Genomic DNA, 16,832 nt, shown 5'->3' with positions numbered 1-16,832 from the left:
TTTGTTTTTCTAATTTAGTAAACCCTAAAAGTCTCACTTTTCTAATTGGTAGGTTTGATTATTGAACAACAGTGGACTCTCTGTCTGTCGATCTTCAATAAACTTTTCAGTTACGTTACAGTTACGCGCTGATGCCTGTTTTGCCTGATGGGATTGGAAGTTTAAAGTTAGTTCGAGGACCCGTCTAGTTCTTACTCTATGCTTAGGAGGGGCCAGACAATGCCCAATGACCTTGGAATTGGGCCGGTAAGAAATCCAAAACAATCTTTAGAATTTGAGCACCATAAAGAATATGCATTTCGAGATAATTATGGACTTTGCTTCATTAGAGAGCCTATATGGAGAGGCGAAATGTCACTCTCAGGGTTCCAATCGAACTGTCAAATCGGAGTTCCAATCGAGCAACAAGATCGTGTAAGAACAAGGTTGGAATCAATTTAAAATAATTTTGGCAAAAAAAGAGACTTATAACAATCACAAGCATTGTAAAACTGTTGTTGATAATAATCTGGTAGTTTTTGTTATGTTTGTGCTTGTTCGGTACAAGAAAAGTGCGCAAAGAAAAACTACAAGTTTTTCAACCTTAAATTTGAATGACTTTGGGTGTTTGAAATTTCTTCCAGAACATTTCATTTCCCTATGTAGGTCCCTATGCTTCATATGTAGTTCTTGGGATACAGCCATTTTAGAATGTTATCTCTGATTTTTCTACGAAAATCTATAACAAAAATACAATTTCGACCCATTTTATAATAAGAATTTCAAGATAATGATAAATTTTGCTTCATATGACTGCCAAGCTTATCTGGGCCAAGTTTCAGAAGGTTTGCTGATGTAGTTCTCGAGATATAGCCATTTTAAAATGTTATTTCCGATTTTTTCTAAGAAAATCTATAAAATCAATACAATTTCAGCACTGAACTGAAAAGTTGCTGTGCTCACTAAATTTTGAATTTTTTTTCCATACAATCATAATACACCCGAATGCTCCACACCGCATTTTGTTGCATTTTTAAGCCCTTTCAGATGTTTTTTGAATTTTGAAATTTGATTTAATTTTGCCTAAGTTACAGCCTTTTTAAGATTTTTGACGTTTTTTAACCTTTAAACGTTGTGTCCTGATTTGCCCTTCTTCTCGTTGTCCTAGAGTGCTCCTATTTTGATCAGATGCTAGTTTTATATGTACAAACAACTCCTGAAATTTTCAGGCATATTGGTGAGGTCGATATGAGATGGGTATGCTTTGCTCGTGGACTCGCTCTTAATACCTTCAACTTTTTTTTTAAATGTTTAGTTGCAAGGGATATTTAAATTACCCATACCAAATCAATCCAGACAAACTGTGTAATATAAAACAACTACATTGAGAAGAATATAAATAAACCATCAGTCTTCGTTATCACCTTCCTCCGAGCGGACCATCACAATGCAACGCACCTTCCAGCAGTTCGAACCGACAATCTGCTACGACAAACCGGCGGCCGCCATCGTCTCCCCGGAGTGGTGCCAAACGCGCCGATCGGCCGCCCTGGCCGGAACCCTGGTTCAGCAGCTGGTGGTTCCACGGAAATCCGCCAAAGCCTGGAAGTTACGCGCGGGTGACCTGTGTCGGGTTTCGTTGAACGAAGGTCCCCAGGTTGGCGATTTGAACTTTTGGAATTTGGACGATCCTCGGGAGCGGTTCTACTCCGGGAAGACGCGGCAGTTGCACGCGTCCCATTTGCGGGTTTATGACCGGCTGTGGAGTTGCTTTCCGTACTTGCGACCGATGGCCACGTTTGTGCGGGATTCCTTGGCCGAGTACGGCATCGATAAGGATGGTGGAGCGTTGCACGATGTGATCGGGACGAGGTGTGATGATTACACGTACAAGTTGATAACGGGACGGGAACGGTTTGGAAGTTGCCACAGCTATCTGGTGGAAGCGGTCAAGCAGTTCGGGCTGGAGGAATCCGATGTTCATGATGTGTGGAACATTTTCATGTGCACTGGATTCACCAGGGTAAGATAAAGGACCGTTTTTTAACGATGGCTTTATTATGTTTACGTTTGTCGTAGGATACCCAGCAGTACTTCTGCAAGCCAAGCCCAGCTCGGAAGGGTGACTTTATCGAGTTTATTGCTGATATGGATTTGCTGGTAGCACTCAGTGCTTGTCCGCAAGGTAAACTGTTTCCATTATCTTTTGCAACCAGAGTTTATGATCAGTTTGGGCATTCTTTTATCATAAACACTTCAGATCTAATTGACTGTTCTACACCCAAATGAAAAATGAAGTCCCCTCATTATGACGAAACAATTAATGTCAGAACTGCTGATAATAAGTGATATGATTCGCTTTTTGTACTGCGTGTCAAAAAGACTTTTGTTTGGGTGTACTCAATCAACTGTTATCGTGAAGCTTGGTTCTCGTACTGTTTACAAAAGTTGCAATTGATTTTTTCAGGTGATGTATCTATCGTTGTTGGACAGGAGGTACCCGAGGAGAAGTGCTTTCCATTGATGGTGGAGGTTTTTAGACCATGATTTGAAATGTTTATATAAACTAATAATACAACAGAATTAATAAAAAAAAACGATTACAATTCAAAGCTTTTCTAAATTGACCAAAACAATACAAAAAAAACAAAGATTGAGATGAGATTGAGATGAGATTGAGATGAGATTGAGATGAGATTGAGATGAGATTGAGATGAGATTGAGATGAGATTGAGATGAGATTGAGATGAGATTGAGATGAGATTGAGATGAGATTGAGATGAGATTGAGATGAGATTGAGATGAGATTGAGATGAGATTGAGATGAGATTGAGATGAGATTGAGATGAGATTGAGATGAGATTGAGATGAGATTGAGATGAGATTGAGATGAGATTGAGATGAGATTGAGATGAGATTGAGATGAGATTGAGATGAGATTGAGATGAGATTGAGATGAGATTGAGATGAGATTGAGATTGAGATGAGATTGAGATGAGATTGAGATGAGATTGAGATGAGATTGAGATGAGATTGAGATGAGATTGAGATGAGATTGAGATGAGATTGAGATGAGATTGAGATGAGATTGAGATGAGATTGAGATGAGATTGAGATGAGATTGAGATGAGATTGAGATGAGATTGAGATGAGATTGAGATGAGATTGAGATGAGATTGAGATGAGATTGAGATGAGATTGAGATGAGATTGAGATGAGATTGAGATGAGATTGAGATGAGATTGAGATGAGATTGAGATGAGATTGAGATGAGATTAAGATGAGGTTGAGATCGTTTCATTTATCTTCATGTTCCGTATCAAAACCATGAAGTTCGATACCCATATTGCCTAAACTCGTGTAGTTCGCTTGCTTGTTGTAGCCAGAATATTGCCGAGTATAGCGCAGTAGGCTTCGATTTTTTGACAGCGCGCTGACACACACACACACACACACATTTGAAGTTGCTTGTTAATTTCGGGGTAAATCTACTTGCAAAGCTGGATTCCATTGAATATCTGTTTTGCACACCCGAGCGGCAACATCACAGAGGAGCAGCTTACACCGTCGAAGATATTGAGTGAAGTCGTTTCCAATTTTGGCACTGGCCACTCCGAGTTGTGGCCAATGATGTCCAAATGCCACTTTTCATGTCTAGTATCAAAAACCATGAATTTTGATTTCCATATTGCCGAATCTTGTACGGTTCAGTAAATGTCCCCTCGGGAGAACCTCCCTGAGGGCACTGGCCACTCCAGGTTGTGGCAAATTTTGTCAAAATGGCCATTTTCATTACCAGTATAAAAAAACTATGAGTTTTGGTACCCATATAGCCTCATACCCACGTCATTCGCTTTTTGTTGCAACTGTGTTGAAAATTCATGAACATGACTTACTGCGTTGCATGCCACTTCCCTAACACGGACGTAAACTTCAAGTGCCGAAAAGCAGGATGCAAAAATTTTGGATTGTCACCGCAGATGGAGCTTTAAGACTAAGTTCTTTGTCAAAAAAATCGTAGCCAGCTGCGCGGGCGTGAACATATACATGAACACACCGCGTAGGTACTCGAGGTACCCCTCACGACCAAGATCTTGGTGCCGCTTCAATGGCATCCCCATGCGGATATCGTCCCACAACCATCTCCATCAATTCTTCAATTTTGCGCGCCTCCGCCCTGTATGTAGTAGCCGGGGTGACATGGGCCGGGGAATCGTGAGCAGAGATGTCGTGAGAAGATATGACGTAAGCCAGGCTGGCGCGAGGCTGTGTGGCAAGATCAAGGCTTCGGCTTCGCTCCAGGGCTTCTAGCCTTTCTTCGGGGCTTCTAGCCTTTGTTCAACCGCCGTCAGCCGTGAATCTAGTTCAAACAATTTTTGCTGCATGTTGACCTGTCGTGATCTCCGTGATCTCCCGTCGACATTTTTCAGACAAAGTCACAGATCCGACTTGCCTTTTGCAAGATTTTTCCTTCAGCGCTCTCTTCACATTATCACATAGGAAACAGGACCGAGAGATAAATGAAAAGACCAAGAGATAGAGAGAGAGAGGGAGAGATCAGCTTTGTTTCCTACAGTGTCCTGTCGCTTAGTTCCAAACCGTCTGCAATTCGCAAATATTTAATTTCAAACGAAGCTTCATGTAAACTGGGTGCTGTTTCTTTATTTGATTATCCGATGTAATTTATTCGCGTGGGTGTCGTAACTCTTCTTGGAGGCGACGCCATTTTCTCAGCCATTTCAAAATCCTAATACGAAAAGCGTACTTCGTTCTTCAAAGCTCGCAAATAGACTGATCGCTCTCTAGAACGCTGTGCTGGGCAAAGGTTCACAGCACCGAACCCTCTCCGGAAATCTCTCTTCGTTTTGGAGAGTTTCTCCCTCTCTCATATCACTGCGCACGAGCAATTCGTTGAGCCGAACCAACAACATTCTCGAATTTGTGTAACGCTCACCAATAACACGCTCGTGTCGTGGTGTGTGTGAATGGTGGTCGCTCGAATTCTCTTCATCATTTCACAGATAATTAGACATCAAATAATCTAATTGTTCTGTTCAACTTCTTTACTGAATAATTCAGAACATTAACAGTTCATTTAACTAATCACAGACAATATGAAGCGGATTTACAATTATTAGCAATTCTACTAGGCTTATCTCCGACAGTGGGTATCGGATATTCGAATTGGATTGTGTTCTTTAAAACTGATATTGTCAGTACTGTTAAGGGACCATCCACAAACCACGTGGACACTAGTTTTGGTAATCGCAACTACCCCCCCCCCCCCCTCGTGGACAATTGTCCATACAAAAAAAAACTTTTTTGTATGGAGCGTGGACAATCGCCATAACCCCCCCCCCCCCTCAAAGTGTCCACGTGGTTTATGGATGGTTCCTAATGAGTTTTCAGCATTTCAAGCGTTATAATGTGAACGGGCCATTGTGAATTTCCTAACAAAGATTGTATCCTGCTCACTCCTATTTAATCATTCAATGAAATGAGCCAGATACACTCTGGGTCCGGTGGTTTAGTGGTTAGCGTGGTAGCCTCTGAATCCCAGTATGGCCTGGGTTCAATCCCAGACGGACCCGGTGGCATTTTTCGAGACGAGATTTGCCTGACCACGCCTTCTATCGGATGGGGAAGTAAAACGTCGGTCCATTTGCGTAAAAAGAGGCTATGGGAGACTCACCACACATAACCTTCGGACGCCTAGAAATGAGCAGAAACTTGCAACAGAGACCACAAAAGACCCGGGGGTCGTTAAAGTGGATTACTTTGCTTTTTTTTACACTCTTTTTTTACTAACATATATTTTATTGCTTGATTTGAAGCATATTAAAGTTTGGTTACTTGGTGAAAAAGCCACCATTCGCAAATTTGATTAAAAACTCGTTTCAAATAAAACCATGTCAAATTTCAATTCGATATTCAATTTACACAATTATTATTGTTCAAGTTTCACCAACATTTCAGTTTAAAATAATTACCTCGCTTCTGGTGTTCCACATTCACATGACTTCACGGTTATCTTATGATTTCTCCTCTTTCACCACGATCAAAGCTTCGAACCATGGCATGCTATAAAATTTTACTTTTCGCCCCCTGCATTTGTCTGACAAGCCTCCCCGACGGCGGCGACCATCTGTCAAAAGTACGATACGTGTAGGGAAACCGCAACATACACGACGGCGACGTTCCGTCAGTGGACGTGATGTTGTGAGCCGAACGAGCCGAGAACCAGAGGCTGATCGTAGTGTGAAAGTAGTGAAAGAATTTTTCCCCGTGACGAAAGGCACGACGACGACGACGACGACGAGACGAAATCCGCGGGCGCTACATTCTCCACATCTCTCCAACGTTTTGTCCACTCGACCGACGTCCACGGCCTGCAGCACCTAGCCTGTGAAACCCGGAACGAGACTCACGATGGCATCCCGGGGCGGACCCATGGTCACTGGCACCGACGGTGCCGACTTCGAGCACAGACAACGTGTGGCCGCACATTACCAAATCAGGTTAAATTTTGCTTTTCTCCTTGAATTTATCGCTTTTCCTAACGATGACGGAAGTGTCAAAGCGTGCAACGTCAAGCTGGGCCGTAGCTGTCAAGCAACAGCATCCCAGGCCAGTGATTGTTATCGATTGCCAACGCAATCGATTCGCATAAATCGCTCGCGTAAAAATAGAGCTTCCATGAAGGATATTTTTGCATCGGTTTTGGCAGATAGTGACAGTATGTAATCGCTTCATTAGTATTTATGCTTGCTTACGCGACAACGACGACGACGACGGTTGTGTGGTGAACTGGTCCCTTAATTATAGCATGCTGAGCTGTCAAGAGTGCTATAAAATTTCGCCCGCCTTCACCAACACATGCGTCGAAACCAACACAACCGTACTGTCGCCCCCCTGGTAAGGTGTGTGCGTGTGCGCTGGGTGGTTTGTTTGTATCATCTCTTCTTGCTTCAACTATGTTTAGTCGGCGGCGCTATGTTTAGAAGAAACCGAAGAAGCATGGACAGACGGTTATGGATAGAGAGAGAGAGCGTCGCTTGTTTTATTGCGGTTTGTTTACCTCAACACCTGGTCGGAATCCGTAGAACGGAACTAAATCAATGTTGTTTTTTTTAATATTCTTGTTTAAGTTTAAGAGAGTTTAGAGAACATCTATCTTTTTATTCATATAATTGAACAGAATGATTCACTTGCATTCAGAAGCTTTGGTAAACGCAAGATTTCCTTCAACATGCTATGCATCTCTGGGCATTTGATCCCATGTAGGAATCAACCCCCTGGTATAAGTACAAACAACGCACCAAACCAAGCCTGCTCCGGTGGAATCGCTGGCGGTGGTTGGACTCGCAATCCAAAGGTCGCCAGTTCGAACCCTGGGGTGGAAGGATCCTTGGAGTAGAAAGAGGTTTGGGTGCTTTCCCCATTCAAGCCTTTGGAATCTTAAATCGAGCAGAAACTTGCAATTTAGACCTCAAACAACCGGGAGTCGTTAAAGTAAATGGTTTGATTAATTTGATTTTGATTTCCAACATCCTTCTTTTCTAAACGGCCAGGCCAACTGCGTAAAGCTAACCGCTAAGATGATTCGTTGAAATGGATTGAGTTAGAGCACGATTGTCCAAACAACAATACAATAATGAACTAATTCTCCCATTTTACGTAAAATTACCCTCTTTGGACAACGTTTGAAGTTTGCATAATGTTAGGCTAGTTTTTTTTGAATTTTCTAACCATTTTTCCTTGAAAGTCCAACCAATTATCTTTCTTTTGCATTCAAGAGAGCTAAAATCGGTTGAAATGACGCGTTGGTATGATATTTTGAAAAATGTGGTTATTGCAAAAATCGACGAATATGGTAATTTTTGGACCACCCTAATGGCCAAACGAAAAAAACGAGCCTTATTATATGGCCAAAAACCCCATTTTTTTTATGTTGAGCCAAGCCGGAGCACTTTTTTTTTTGTTTAACTTTCATATGGAACTGCTGATGTAATACAGTGGACTCTCTCGTTGTCGATATCGAAGGGACCATCGAGAGCGAGAGTTATCAAATTATAGAACGAAAAATCAAAGCAATCTATTTGAAGGGACTGAAAATTTTATTGACAGCTGGAGCAATATTGATATCGAGAACATTGACATCCTTATTTCGACTGAAAAGCCACTTTACAGTTCACACTCAATTTGGTTGGAATATTGCCTAAACAGTTGATTAGTATTTTGCCAAATACATTTTCTCAATAATTCATCACCGCCATTTTGACCACCATCTTGGATTTATAACTCAAAATCACTTTAGAGTTGTTTAGGGATCATACCTAAACTCGACAATCAAAAATAAGACAGCGAAAAAAATGTTTTATTTCGTGGTTTGTTTTTTTTTAATATACACATTTTTAGAGGTAAAATGAAGCATTTTTTATTGACATAAATGATGTACCAGATCGCAGCTATAATATTACAATGATTTTTGTACTGTGAGGGCCACTGATGAAAATTAACCATTTTTAAAATCCACTAAAATTGTTTGCTTGCATTACTATTGTGGATTTAGTTAATAGCTGGATTTTCTGGGATTTTCTCACGATGGTTTGAAACGGTCGGGGATAGACCAAAGGGATTCCAAATTATGTGAAAAAAATCAAATTAAAGAAAAATTATAGGTGAAATTTTTCGTCCTCAATCACTTCCCCAACATCTGAAATAATTGGGTCCTAAAGCCCTATGTTAATTTTCAATATCAAACTATGGGACCGGAAACAGGACAGAATGGAACGAATCCGGACAACAAATGTTTGGCCGAAGCCAGAACAGTTTCCTCAGCTGACCAGTGCTTGTCCCGGTCGTCTGCTTCTAACTTTAACCGTGATTCCGGATGCAGCTTTTCTTCAACCTTTGGGAACAAGATGGGCTCTTTGATGTCCCGGTGGCGCTCATCTTCCTCACTGACTCTTAACTGCTGCCCTCCAACAACAAACTTCTAGATATCTGATATCTGTACCTGTACTATCACTTTTGATTGAACAAATCAGAATCAATTTTCAAATCCAAAACAAAAATAATCATTTGTCCAAATAAATGTTTTACTGTTATTCCAGCTAGTTTTTGCAAACTTTTACGGTAAAAGTAGATTACTTTTAGTGTTACAGCACTTTTTATTTGTATGTATACGTAAAGGTAGATCTGAGACTGTTTTGTTTTCGCATTACAGCGCCCTCAACAAGGCCCGGTTAAAATACTGCATTTTCTTTCACTACCTGCTGTTCTTCGTGATGCTCGTCAAGCTGTCCGCCGACATCCTGGACCGCCTGGACATCTTCATCCTGGAGATCGAGGAGCTGCAGATACCGGCCCCGCTCTGGTGGGAGTACTTCTGGTGCCTGTCGGTGTTCCTGTCGTTTGTGGGCCTGTCAGCGGCCCGCCGCAACCGGGTGAACGACATGAAGAAGTACATGGTCGGCATCAGTACGGTTGCGTTCGTGCCGCTGATTTACTGCATCATGTACTACCTGAACGACGTGCTGGAGTACATTAGCCTGGAAGAGGGCACCGAGCTGGAGGACACGGACATCTTCGTCTGGCAGGTAATTGTTAGTACCAATTTGCAGCGCGCCTCGTAACGGACCGAATCCGACTAATGATTTGCTCTCCTCGAAATTTTCCCTCTTTTTCCATCCCTCGTGCACTTGTTTGCTGTGGTTTGCTTGAAATGCTTTCTCGCACACGTATCTCTTTCTTCCTCTTTTTTTTGTCTTAACAGGGTTACCCGTACGGACTGCTGTGGTACGGATTCGTCCTGGTGGCGGTGCAGGTGCACCTCTTCTCGCTGTACTTTGCCTGGAACCTGGTCAAGGCCTGGAAGGCTCGCGGAGCGCTCAAGCGGGAAAACTAGGACAGCACCCAGCCCAAAACACTCACTGGAATCAACCGTTGAAAGACAATATTTTTTTGGACTAGCGCGCAACCTCACGTACTTCAATGCTATAGTAGAGTTGCTACCTATCACTACCACCTAATTCACTAAACTAAACGAGACTCGATAGGATCGATCACATAAGCACACTTGGTACTTGTTTTGCAATTCCACCCTAGCGCACCTTTGACTAACCCTTGGTCAGTCAGCAAACAACGTCCTCGTACTAAGTGTCATGTCGTCCCAAACCTCCACACCTACACATAGCATGAATCAAGCAGTTTTACCATCGATGTTGTACAATAAGATATTTGATCAATTTGACAGAATAAAAGAAGCCCTAGCATTTAACGCTAGAACAGTAGGAAACCTTCCGCACAACCATCCCGTTGAAATCTCCAAACCACTACCGAAAGAGGAGGAAGAAGCCATTCATCTTATTCACACGGAAAAAAAGTCCTGTCAACGAAATCGCAAACAAAACAGTGACAATGTTGTCGAATCCGAAATCAATTCGCAAACACGTGTTTACGTTTTCGCTGACAGAACTTCACTCCGTGCTGCATCACCGTACGAACACTATTACTTATAAATACATACGAACGAATACAAGGCTGCCACAGACCTTAACACGTAAGCAATTTGTTGATTTTGTTAGCTACGTTTAACTTTTGAAATAAATCTTTTGTACCAATTTTATATTTTTGTTGTCGATGCGGAATCGAACCATGAACTGACAATTTTTCGTTTACCATGACATCAGTTTTTTTTTGCAACACTCGAATGCCCGAGTGTTTCACATTGGAGAATCAACCACTTAAAACAAAAACAAGATATAAATACACAATTGATAGACAAATAACGAAGAGCTCAATTAGTTTGATGTTTACAAAACATAGATTCTAGAAGAAATAAAAACAAAACGCAAACAGGAAGCAGGTTACACACACACATACATACTTTTTTGTGTAAAAAGAAATAAACCATAAACGAGCGATGCGCTAAAGGAGCTTGAACCAACCCACAACAGGACAGCTGAACTTGGAGAAAACCCCCCGCCTCGAAAACGGACTTGGCTACAGAGGCGCTACCACCTATGACAGATTGCGGATGTTAGTCCTTGAAACAAGGGAAAGCAGGATATTTTGCACGGACATTTTAGGTAAAAGTGAAAAGTAAAATAGACGATAACGGACAGACAGAGACAGTCGGAGAGAAATAAGCAAACGATATTTATTGTGAGTAACGTTATTCAAAAACCCGTTCTTATGAAAGCATTAGAGAGATTGAAAACTTTAGGAGGGAGGAAGCGTAAATAAAGTTGTTGTATAAACAGGAGGACCTGGAACCAAATGTTGTTTTATTTAAAATTTGAAGTAACCCTCTAAACTCAAGGTATTTTTCCCCTGTCTGCTGTCTGTGTTTAAGAAACAATCGAAAAAAAAACTCCATGCATTGAAGTCACTCTTCATATGAAAGAAGTTTCAATCTTGTCGTGCTATCTTGACACACCCTGAAAAGTTATTTAAGTGCGACAACTGACCAAAGGGATTTCAGGTTAGAACGCGTATGACACACGTACATGCCCGACTAACGTAATTATAACTCGAGACTCTGGCAACCAAATTCAACCAAACATCGGGACAATGCAAAGAATGTTCAACCAAACAAAACGTGTTTGTTATTGCTTACATTGCATGCTCCAGTTTTTGTTTATTCAAGTTCAAACATTAAAACGCATTTTTCTCGGAACGTCAAAAAGCGACGTGCGACAAGATCGCACGACAACATCGATCTAATATGTCGACGGTAACATTTCAATTTGCATATTCTGAAAGTACTCCTAATAAGCTACCTCTCCACCAAAAATGAGCAAGAGTTACTTCAGTAAAATCTGTTTAATCATGATTTTAAATAAAGTTACATAAACAAAATCTCTGCCATCAGCAGTCCCTGTTTATATAGCCCTGTCAACCTGTCAAACAAAAGACTACATGATCCTGGTGACGAAAAAAAAAGCAACATGAACAAAGCGCCATGTACATTCGGCGAAGAAAAACGAATCATAACAAAGCGCCCCCCTCAATAACAGCAGGGTGATATCGACGTTGGTGATTTCAAAAGGAGTTATGTTTGTTTTTCTGAAATAAAATTACGGAAATGATGGTTTATTGAATTTTGAAGATCAAGTATATCTAAAAGCAACGTTTTTCATCGTTTGTTATATTAGAAAATCTTATTTTGCTTTTATATTAAAATGGGAATTGAAAATGGATGCTCAACATTCAAATCGATGCCAACATTTCAAAAAGCATCATGTACACACCATCCTTTTTGAGAAAAACGCATTTGAATGTTGAGCATCCATTTTCAATTCCCAATTTAATATAAAAACAAAATAAGATGTTCTAATGATAACAAACGATGAAAAACGTTGCTTTTATTGATACTTGATCATCCAAATTCAATAACACATTATTTCCGTAATTTTATTTCAGAAAAACAAACATAACTTCTTTTGAAATCACCAACGTCTATATCACCCTGCTGTCATTGAGGGGGACGCTTTGTTATGATTCGTTTTTCTTCGCCGAATATACATGGCGCTTTGTTCATGTTGCTATTTTTCGTCACGAGGTTCATGTAGTCTTTTGTTTGACAAGTTGACAGGGCTATATAAACAGGGACTGCTGATGGCAGAGATTTTGTTTATGTAACTTTATTTAAAATCATGATTAAACAGATTTTACTGAAGTAACTCTTGCTCATTTTTGGTGGAGAGGTAGCTTATTAGGAGTACTTTCAGAATATGCAAAAAACCCAGAAAGTGTCAAAATGTACATGATGCCTTTTGAAATGTTACCGTCGAAATGCGTTTTTCTCAAAAAGGATGATGTGTACATAATGCTTTTTGAAATGTTGGCATCGATGTATCTGGGACCATAGAGTATCATTTAAGCAGAAAGTTTCATTTATCATAAGCATTAATAGTTTATTTATAATTATAGGAAAATATCACAACTTGTTTTAAATTAATACACCAATCGCCTAAACAAAATTTGCAATCAATATATATATATATATAATTTCAAAGAAACCCCCTAAAATCACATAAAATGATGCACCACACAGCTCGGCACAATGTCCCGTACCGCCCGAATCCCATCATCAGTGATCCGTCGACAGCAAGCGACCTCCAGGTAGTGCAGGTTCGGAAATTTCCGCACCACGTCCAGCAGCTCCCGGTCGGTCATACCGACGATAAACTTGAGCCGGAGTCGCTTCAGCGTACCACTCGGATGCAGGTAAGCCACCGGGACGTCCAAGCTGTTGAGCACCAGTTCGTCCAGCTGTTTTAGCACTTGTAGCGCGTTGTCGGCACTCGGTTCCGCGTTGGCCATCCGGTACGAGCGATCGGCAATTTCCAACCTTTGAAGCTTGGTGAAGGGCTTACAAGCGGACAGCAGGGTATTGCGGATCGTGAACTTCTCGTCGAAGGTTATTTTGAGCTGCTTGGTGTTTGGCAGTAGTTGGGTGAACCGCTGGAAGATCGCCTGATCGTTGTCCGATTCGTACATGTGCAGGTGGAACGTTTCCACGGTGGGCAGTGGCTTGCAGTCGGTTAGGAGGTTGGAGTTTAGCTTTCCGGATATTCCTAGAAGCTGAAATGGGAGAGAATAATTAAGAACTGGTTTGTAGACTTGGGTGAAATGCTAACTCACCTTTAAACATTTAAGACGGTTTAAATAACACAGAGATTTTTCACTCAGCTCAGTTGATTTCATATGAAGAATCTTCAGTTCTGGGCAGGCCCTCGTCAAAGTGTCCAGTACAACATCCTGGATGTTGCAATCAAACGAAGCTTCCCTCAAATTCGTGAATTGCTTGAAGAAATTCTTCTGCGCAGTCACCGACGTTTCAACAATCTTACCAGACAACTTAAGTATCTTCAGCTTAGGAAATCGTAATTCATTTATCTCGAAGTAGTAGTCGGATGCAAACATCTCCAAAGATTTCAGCTGAGGACCAAACTTTTTCAACGCTTCTATCGATTGACCGATGTTCTCCGAGCTGGTAAAGTTGACCGTAAGTTGTTCAAGGTTCGGCGCAAATCTAGGGACGTCCAATGCTGGACATTGTAACATGTGGTTCAGCGATCCCAAATCTTTCAAACGGCGCAATACCGGAAACGACCGTTCAGAATTCCCTTCGACACTCGAGAGACCCACAACCAACTGTTGCACGTTCGGCGTCTTCTCTACGATCTGCTGCAACTGTTTCGCCTTGAACATTGTCAGACAGAACAAGCTGTCCAACTCGCATCCGAAACGATCCACCAAGTTCAACAGCAGCTCAAACTGCGCCTCCGGGCACTCTTTCGGTCCAAAGAACGCCATAATGTGGCGATAACGCCTCGCACTGCTCCTCAGAACATCGTACTTGCTGGCCCGGAAGTTCTCCCAGTCCACGAGACGGAGTGTCACGTGGCGCATGAAGCGTCTGGAAAAGGCCAGTGCGCACCACGTGCGGCAAACCAGCGAGACGGATTTGCGATCGTGCAGCGGAAGGAAGCCGAACACGTGCTCGAGCATTTCCGAAGGAAGGATCTCATTGATGGTGGATTCTTCTTGGATAGATTGCGATTGGTCCGTAGTCGCCGTGGACTTGCTAACTTCGAAAAGTGCTTGTTTGGTAGAGAATTCTTGATTGACTAAATTGCTCTGAGCAAGTGCCATAATGATATTGAACTAGCTTTAAATTTATAAAATATATCTATCAAGGCTTGTTGTAAACTGAATAATATGCTTTTCAACCTTGAATATTATATACAACGTATCTGGTTTGAAAAGGTCTACCCTACAGAAATAAATATCCCTGATAGGTAAGGTAAACTAACAGTTGGTAAGTCATTTTTGTAATCGTATACCTACTGTGATTTGAACATTTCATAGAGACTGAAGCTAGTTTTTATCCTTTTGATCAAAAATACCTTGACATTTACAAACAATGTTTCACTCTTGTTAAACATATTTACAAATTTTTGGTAATCACGACAAAACTATCTTATAAAATCAATGTTTATCTTGGTTACCAAAAAGAAAAACTTTCTCAAAATTGGGAAACCAATTCAGTTTAAAGCCAATTTTGTCCGTTTTGGCCTCATTCGATCCGTCTTGGGGTCCCATAAGTCGCTATTAAAAATTATGCAGTTTAGTTAAATACCGTAATCTAGGGTGAATCGGGACTACAGTCTGAATAGGGACAGCAGTTTTTAGAGCACTTAAAGCTTTTAAATTTGGAAATGGACGTACCGTAAACTGGGGTCAATCGGGACACATGGGGCGAATTGGGACAGCAGTTTTAATCATGTTGGAGCACAATATTTTGATTTTTCTGGTTGGTTTCGGTTAGAACAGACTCAGGCCAACAAAATTTGTACATCCATTTCCAAATTTAAAAGCTTGAAGTGCTCTAAAAACTGCTGTCCCTGTTCAGACTGTAGTCCCGATTCACCCCAGATTACGGTACACATTATGTTGGCCTGAGTCTGTTCTAACCGAAACCAACCAGAAAAATCAAAATATTGTGCTCCAACATGGTTAAAACTGCTGTCCCAATTCGCCCCATGTGTCCCGATTGACCCCAGTTTACGATACTTCAAAAGTTAGCAAGATTGTAAAAATTGTGGTTTTTGTAAGAAAACTCGTCATGTTATATATTTTCAGAATGTTATTTGAAAGACCTTTCCAACGCATCCAAAACATTGAAGATCTGACAACCTTATCAAAAGTTATGAGCACTTAAGTGTTATTTATACACTTTATAGAAGCCGGATCTCAGATATTTTGATGAAAACATTGTCCGGATCTATCATGCGACCTATCTTTGGATAGGTAATTTAAAGACCTTTCCAACGAGCACGGATTGGATTGGAGATCTGACTACCCTATCATAAGTTGTAAGCACATAAGTGCCCTAAATTATGAAGATCTACACTACCCAATCTGATGGTATGAATAATGAGTCAAATTGACAAAACACTGAAAAACACCGCCCTTTGGTGTCTATTTTGGATAGCACCCTTCAAATGTGAGGAAGGCACCAACCATTTAATGGTGGATTAAGTTAATTGTTCAGGTTCAAGTCGACTGTTTAGTTACATTAGTTTCTTTGAGAGATATTTAGCTCAAGAATCATTTTGTGTTTTTTGTGTTGTGTGTTTTTTGTAAGTTGTGTGTTAGCAAAAGAGTCAATACGGTAAATGTTCAGTACACGGTGCTCAAAACACCTCTGAGCAAAAAATAAAAACATTTGTGATGTAGTTTTCGAGATACAGCCCTTTTAAGATGTTACATCCGATTTTTTCTAAGAAAGTCTACAATTGCCTTACAATGTGGACATTTTAAAGAATATTCAATTCGAGATTATTCTGCCATTTGCTTATGATGACTGTTGAGTACATCTGGGTCAATTTTCAGAAGGTTTGCTGATGTATATTCTGATTTACAGCCATTTTAAAATGTTATCTCCGACTTTTTCATTGAGACATGTGATATTGCACTACACATTAGTAAGGCATCTTTTATTGACTCATCTCAGCGTTTTATTTATCTATTTCATGCAAAAACAACAATGTTCTTATGTTACAATAATGGTAATAATACAACATTGGACACATTTAGTCAGATAAAGAAACAGATAAGTGAACTTTACGAAACGTAAGACAGAACACCTTCGAAATCATCAAATTATTATCTTAGCGAAAAACAAGTTTTCCTAATGAACACAACGGCTGTGGATGCAAGTTCGCATGAGATCATCGTCGATCGGTTTGAGAGACAAAATGTGACAAAGAGGGGAAAAAGGGGTAGCAATATCTGTTTGATGCCAGAACCAGAAAACCATGCGGATCAGGCGGAGG

The 16,832-nt window shown here is 40.9% G+C and overlaps 3 protein-coding genes across 4 annotated transcripts; 2 read left to right on the top strand and 1 right to left on the bottom strand.

Annotated features, from left to right (window-relative positions):
* Positions 1 to 1,301: 1,301 nt before the first annotated feature.
* LOC120413976 (uncharacterized) lies at positions 1,302 to 2,601 on the top strand. Its single transcript, XM_039574983.2, has 3 exons — positions 1,302 to 2,002; positions 2,059 to 2,164; positions 2,447 to 2,601. The coding sequence occupies exons 1-3, from the start codon at positions 1,427 to 1,429 to the stop codon at positions 2,524 to 2,526; spliced, it is 762 nt and encodes a 253-aa protein (XP_039430917.1). The 5' UTR covers positions 1,302 to 1,426; the 3' UTR covers positions 2,527 to 2,601.
* Positions 2,602 to 6,129: 3,528 nt separating this feature from the next.
* On the top strand, positions 6,130 to 11,263 carry LOC120413940 (protein jagunal). 2 transcript variants are annotated; one of them, XM_039574939.2, is made up of 3 exons: positions 6,130 to 6,497; positions 9,209 to 9,587; positions 9,758 to 11,263. In XM_039574939.2, the coding sequence occupies exons 1-3, from the start codon at positions 6,409 to 6,411 to the stop codon at positions 9,887 to 9,889; spliced, it is 600 nt and encodes a 199-aa protein (XP_039430873.1). In that variant the 5' UTR covers positions 6,130 to 6,408; the 3' UTR covers positions 9,890 to 11,263. The 2 variants fall into 2 exon arrangements, with proteins under 2 accessions (XP_039430873.1, XP_039430874.1); XM_039574940.2 differs by having other exon boundaries at positions 6,131 to 6,497; positions 9,209 to 9,581.
* A 1,642-nt stretch (positions 11,264 to 12,905) lies between these two features.
* On the bottom strand, positions 12,906 to 14,681 carry LOC120413959 (uncharacterized). The gene is made up of 2 exons (XM_039574965.2): positions 13,633 to 14,681; positions 12,906 to 13,572 (listed from the first exon to the last, which is right to left on the bottom strand). Exons 1-2 carry the CDS (start codon positions 14,644 to 14,646, stop codon positions 13,018 to 13,020), a joined length of 1,569 nt encoding a protein of 522 aa, XP_039430899.1. The 5' UTR covers positions 14,647 to 14,681; the 3' UTR covers positions 12,906 to 13,017.
* Positions 14,682 to 16,832: the final 2,151 nt, after the last annotated feature.

This window comes from Culex pipiens, chromosome 3, assembly GCF_016801865.2.
Source record: "Culex pipiens pallens isolate TS chromosome 3, TS_CPP_V2, whole genome shotgun sequence".
NCBI classification, from domain to species: domain Eukaryota; kingdom Metazoa; phylum Arthropoda; class Insecta; order Diptera; family Culicidae; genus Culex; species Culex pipiens.
Note: the sequence above shows the minus strand (reverse complement) of the source record. Positions and strands in the feature narration are given on the sequence as shown.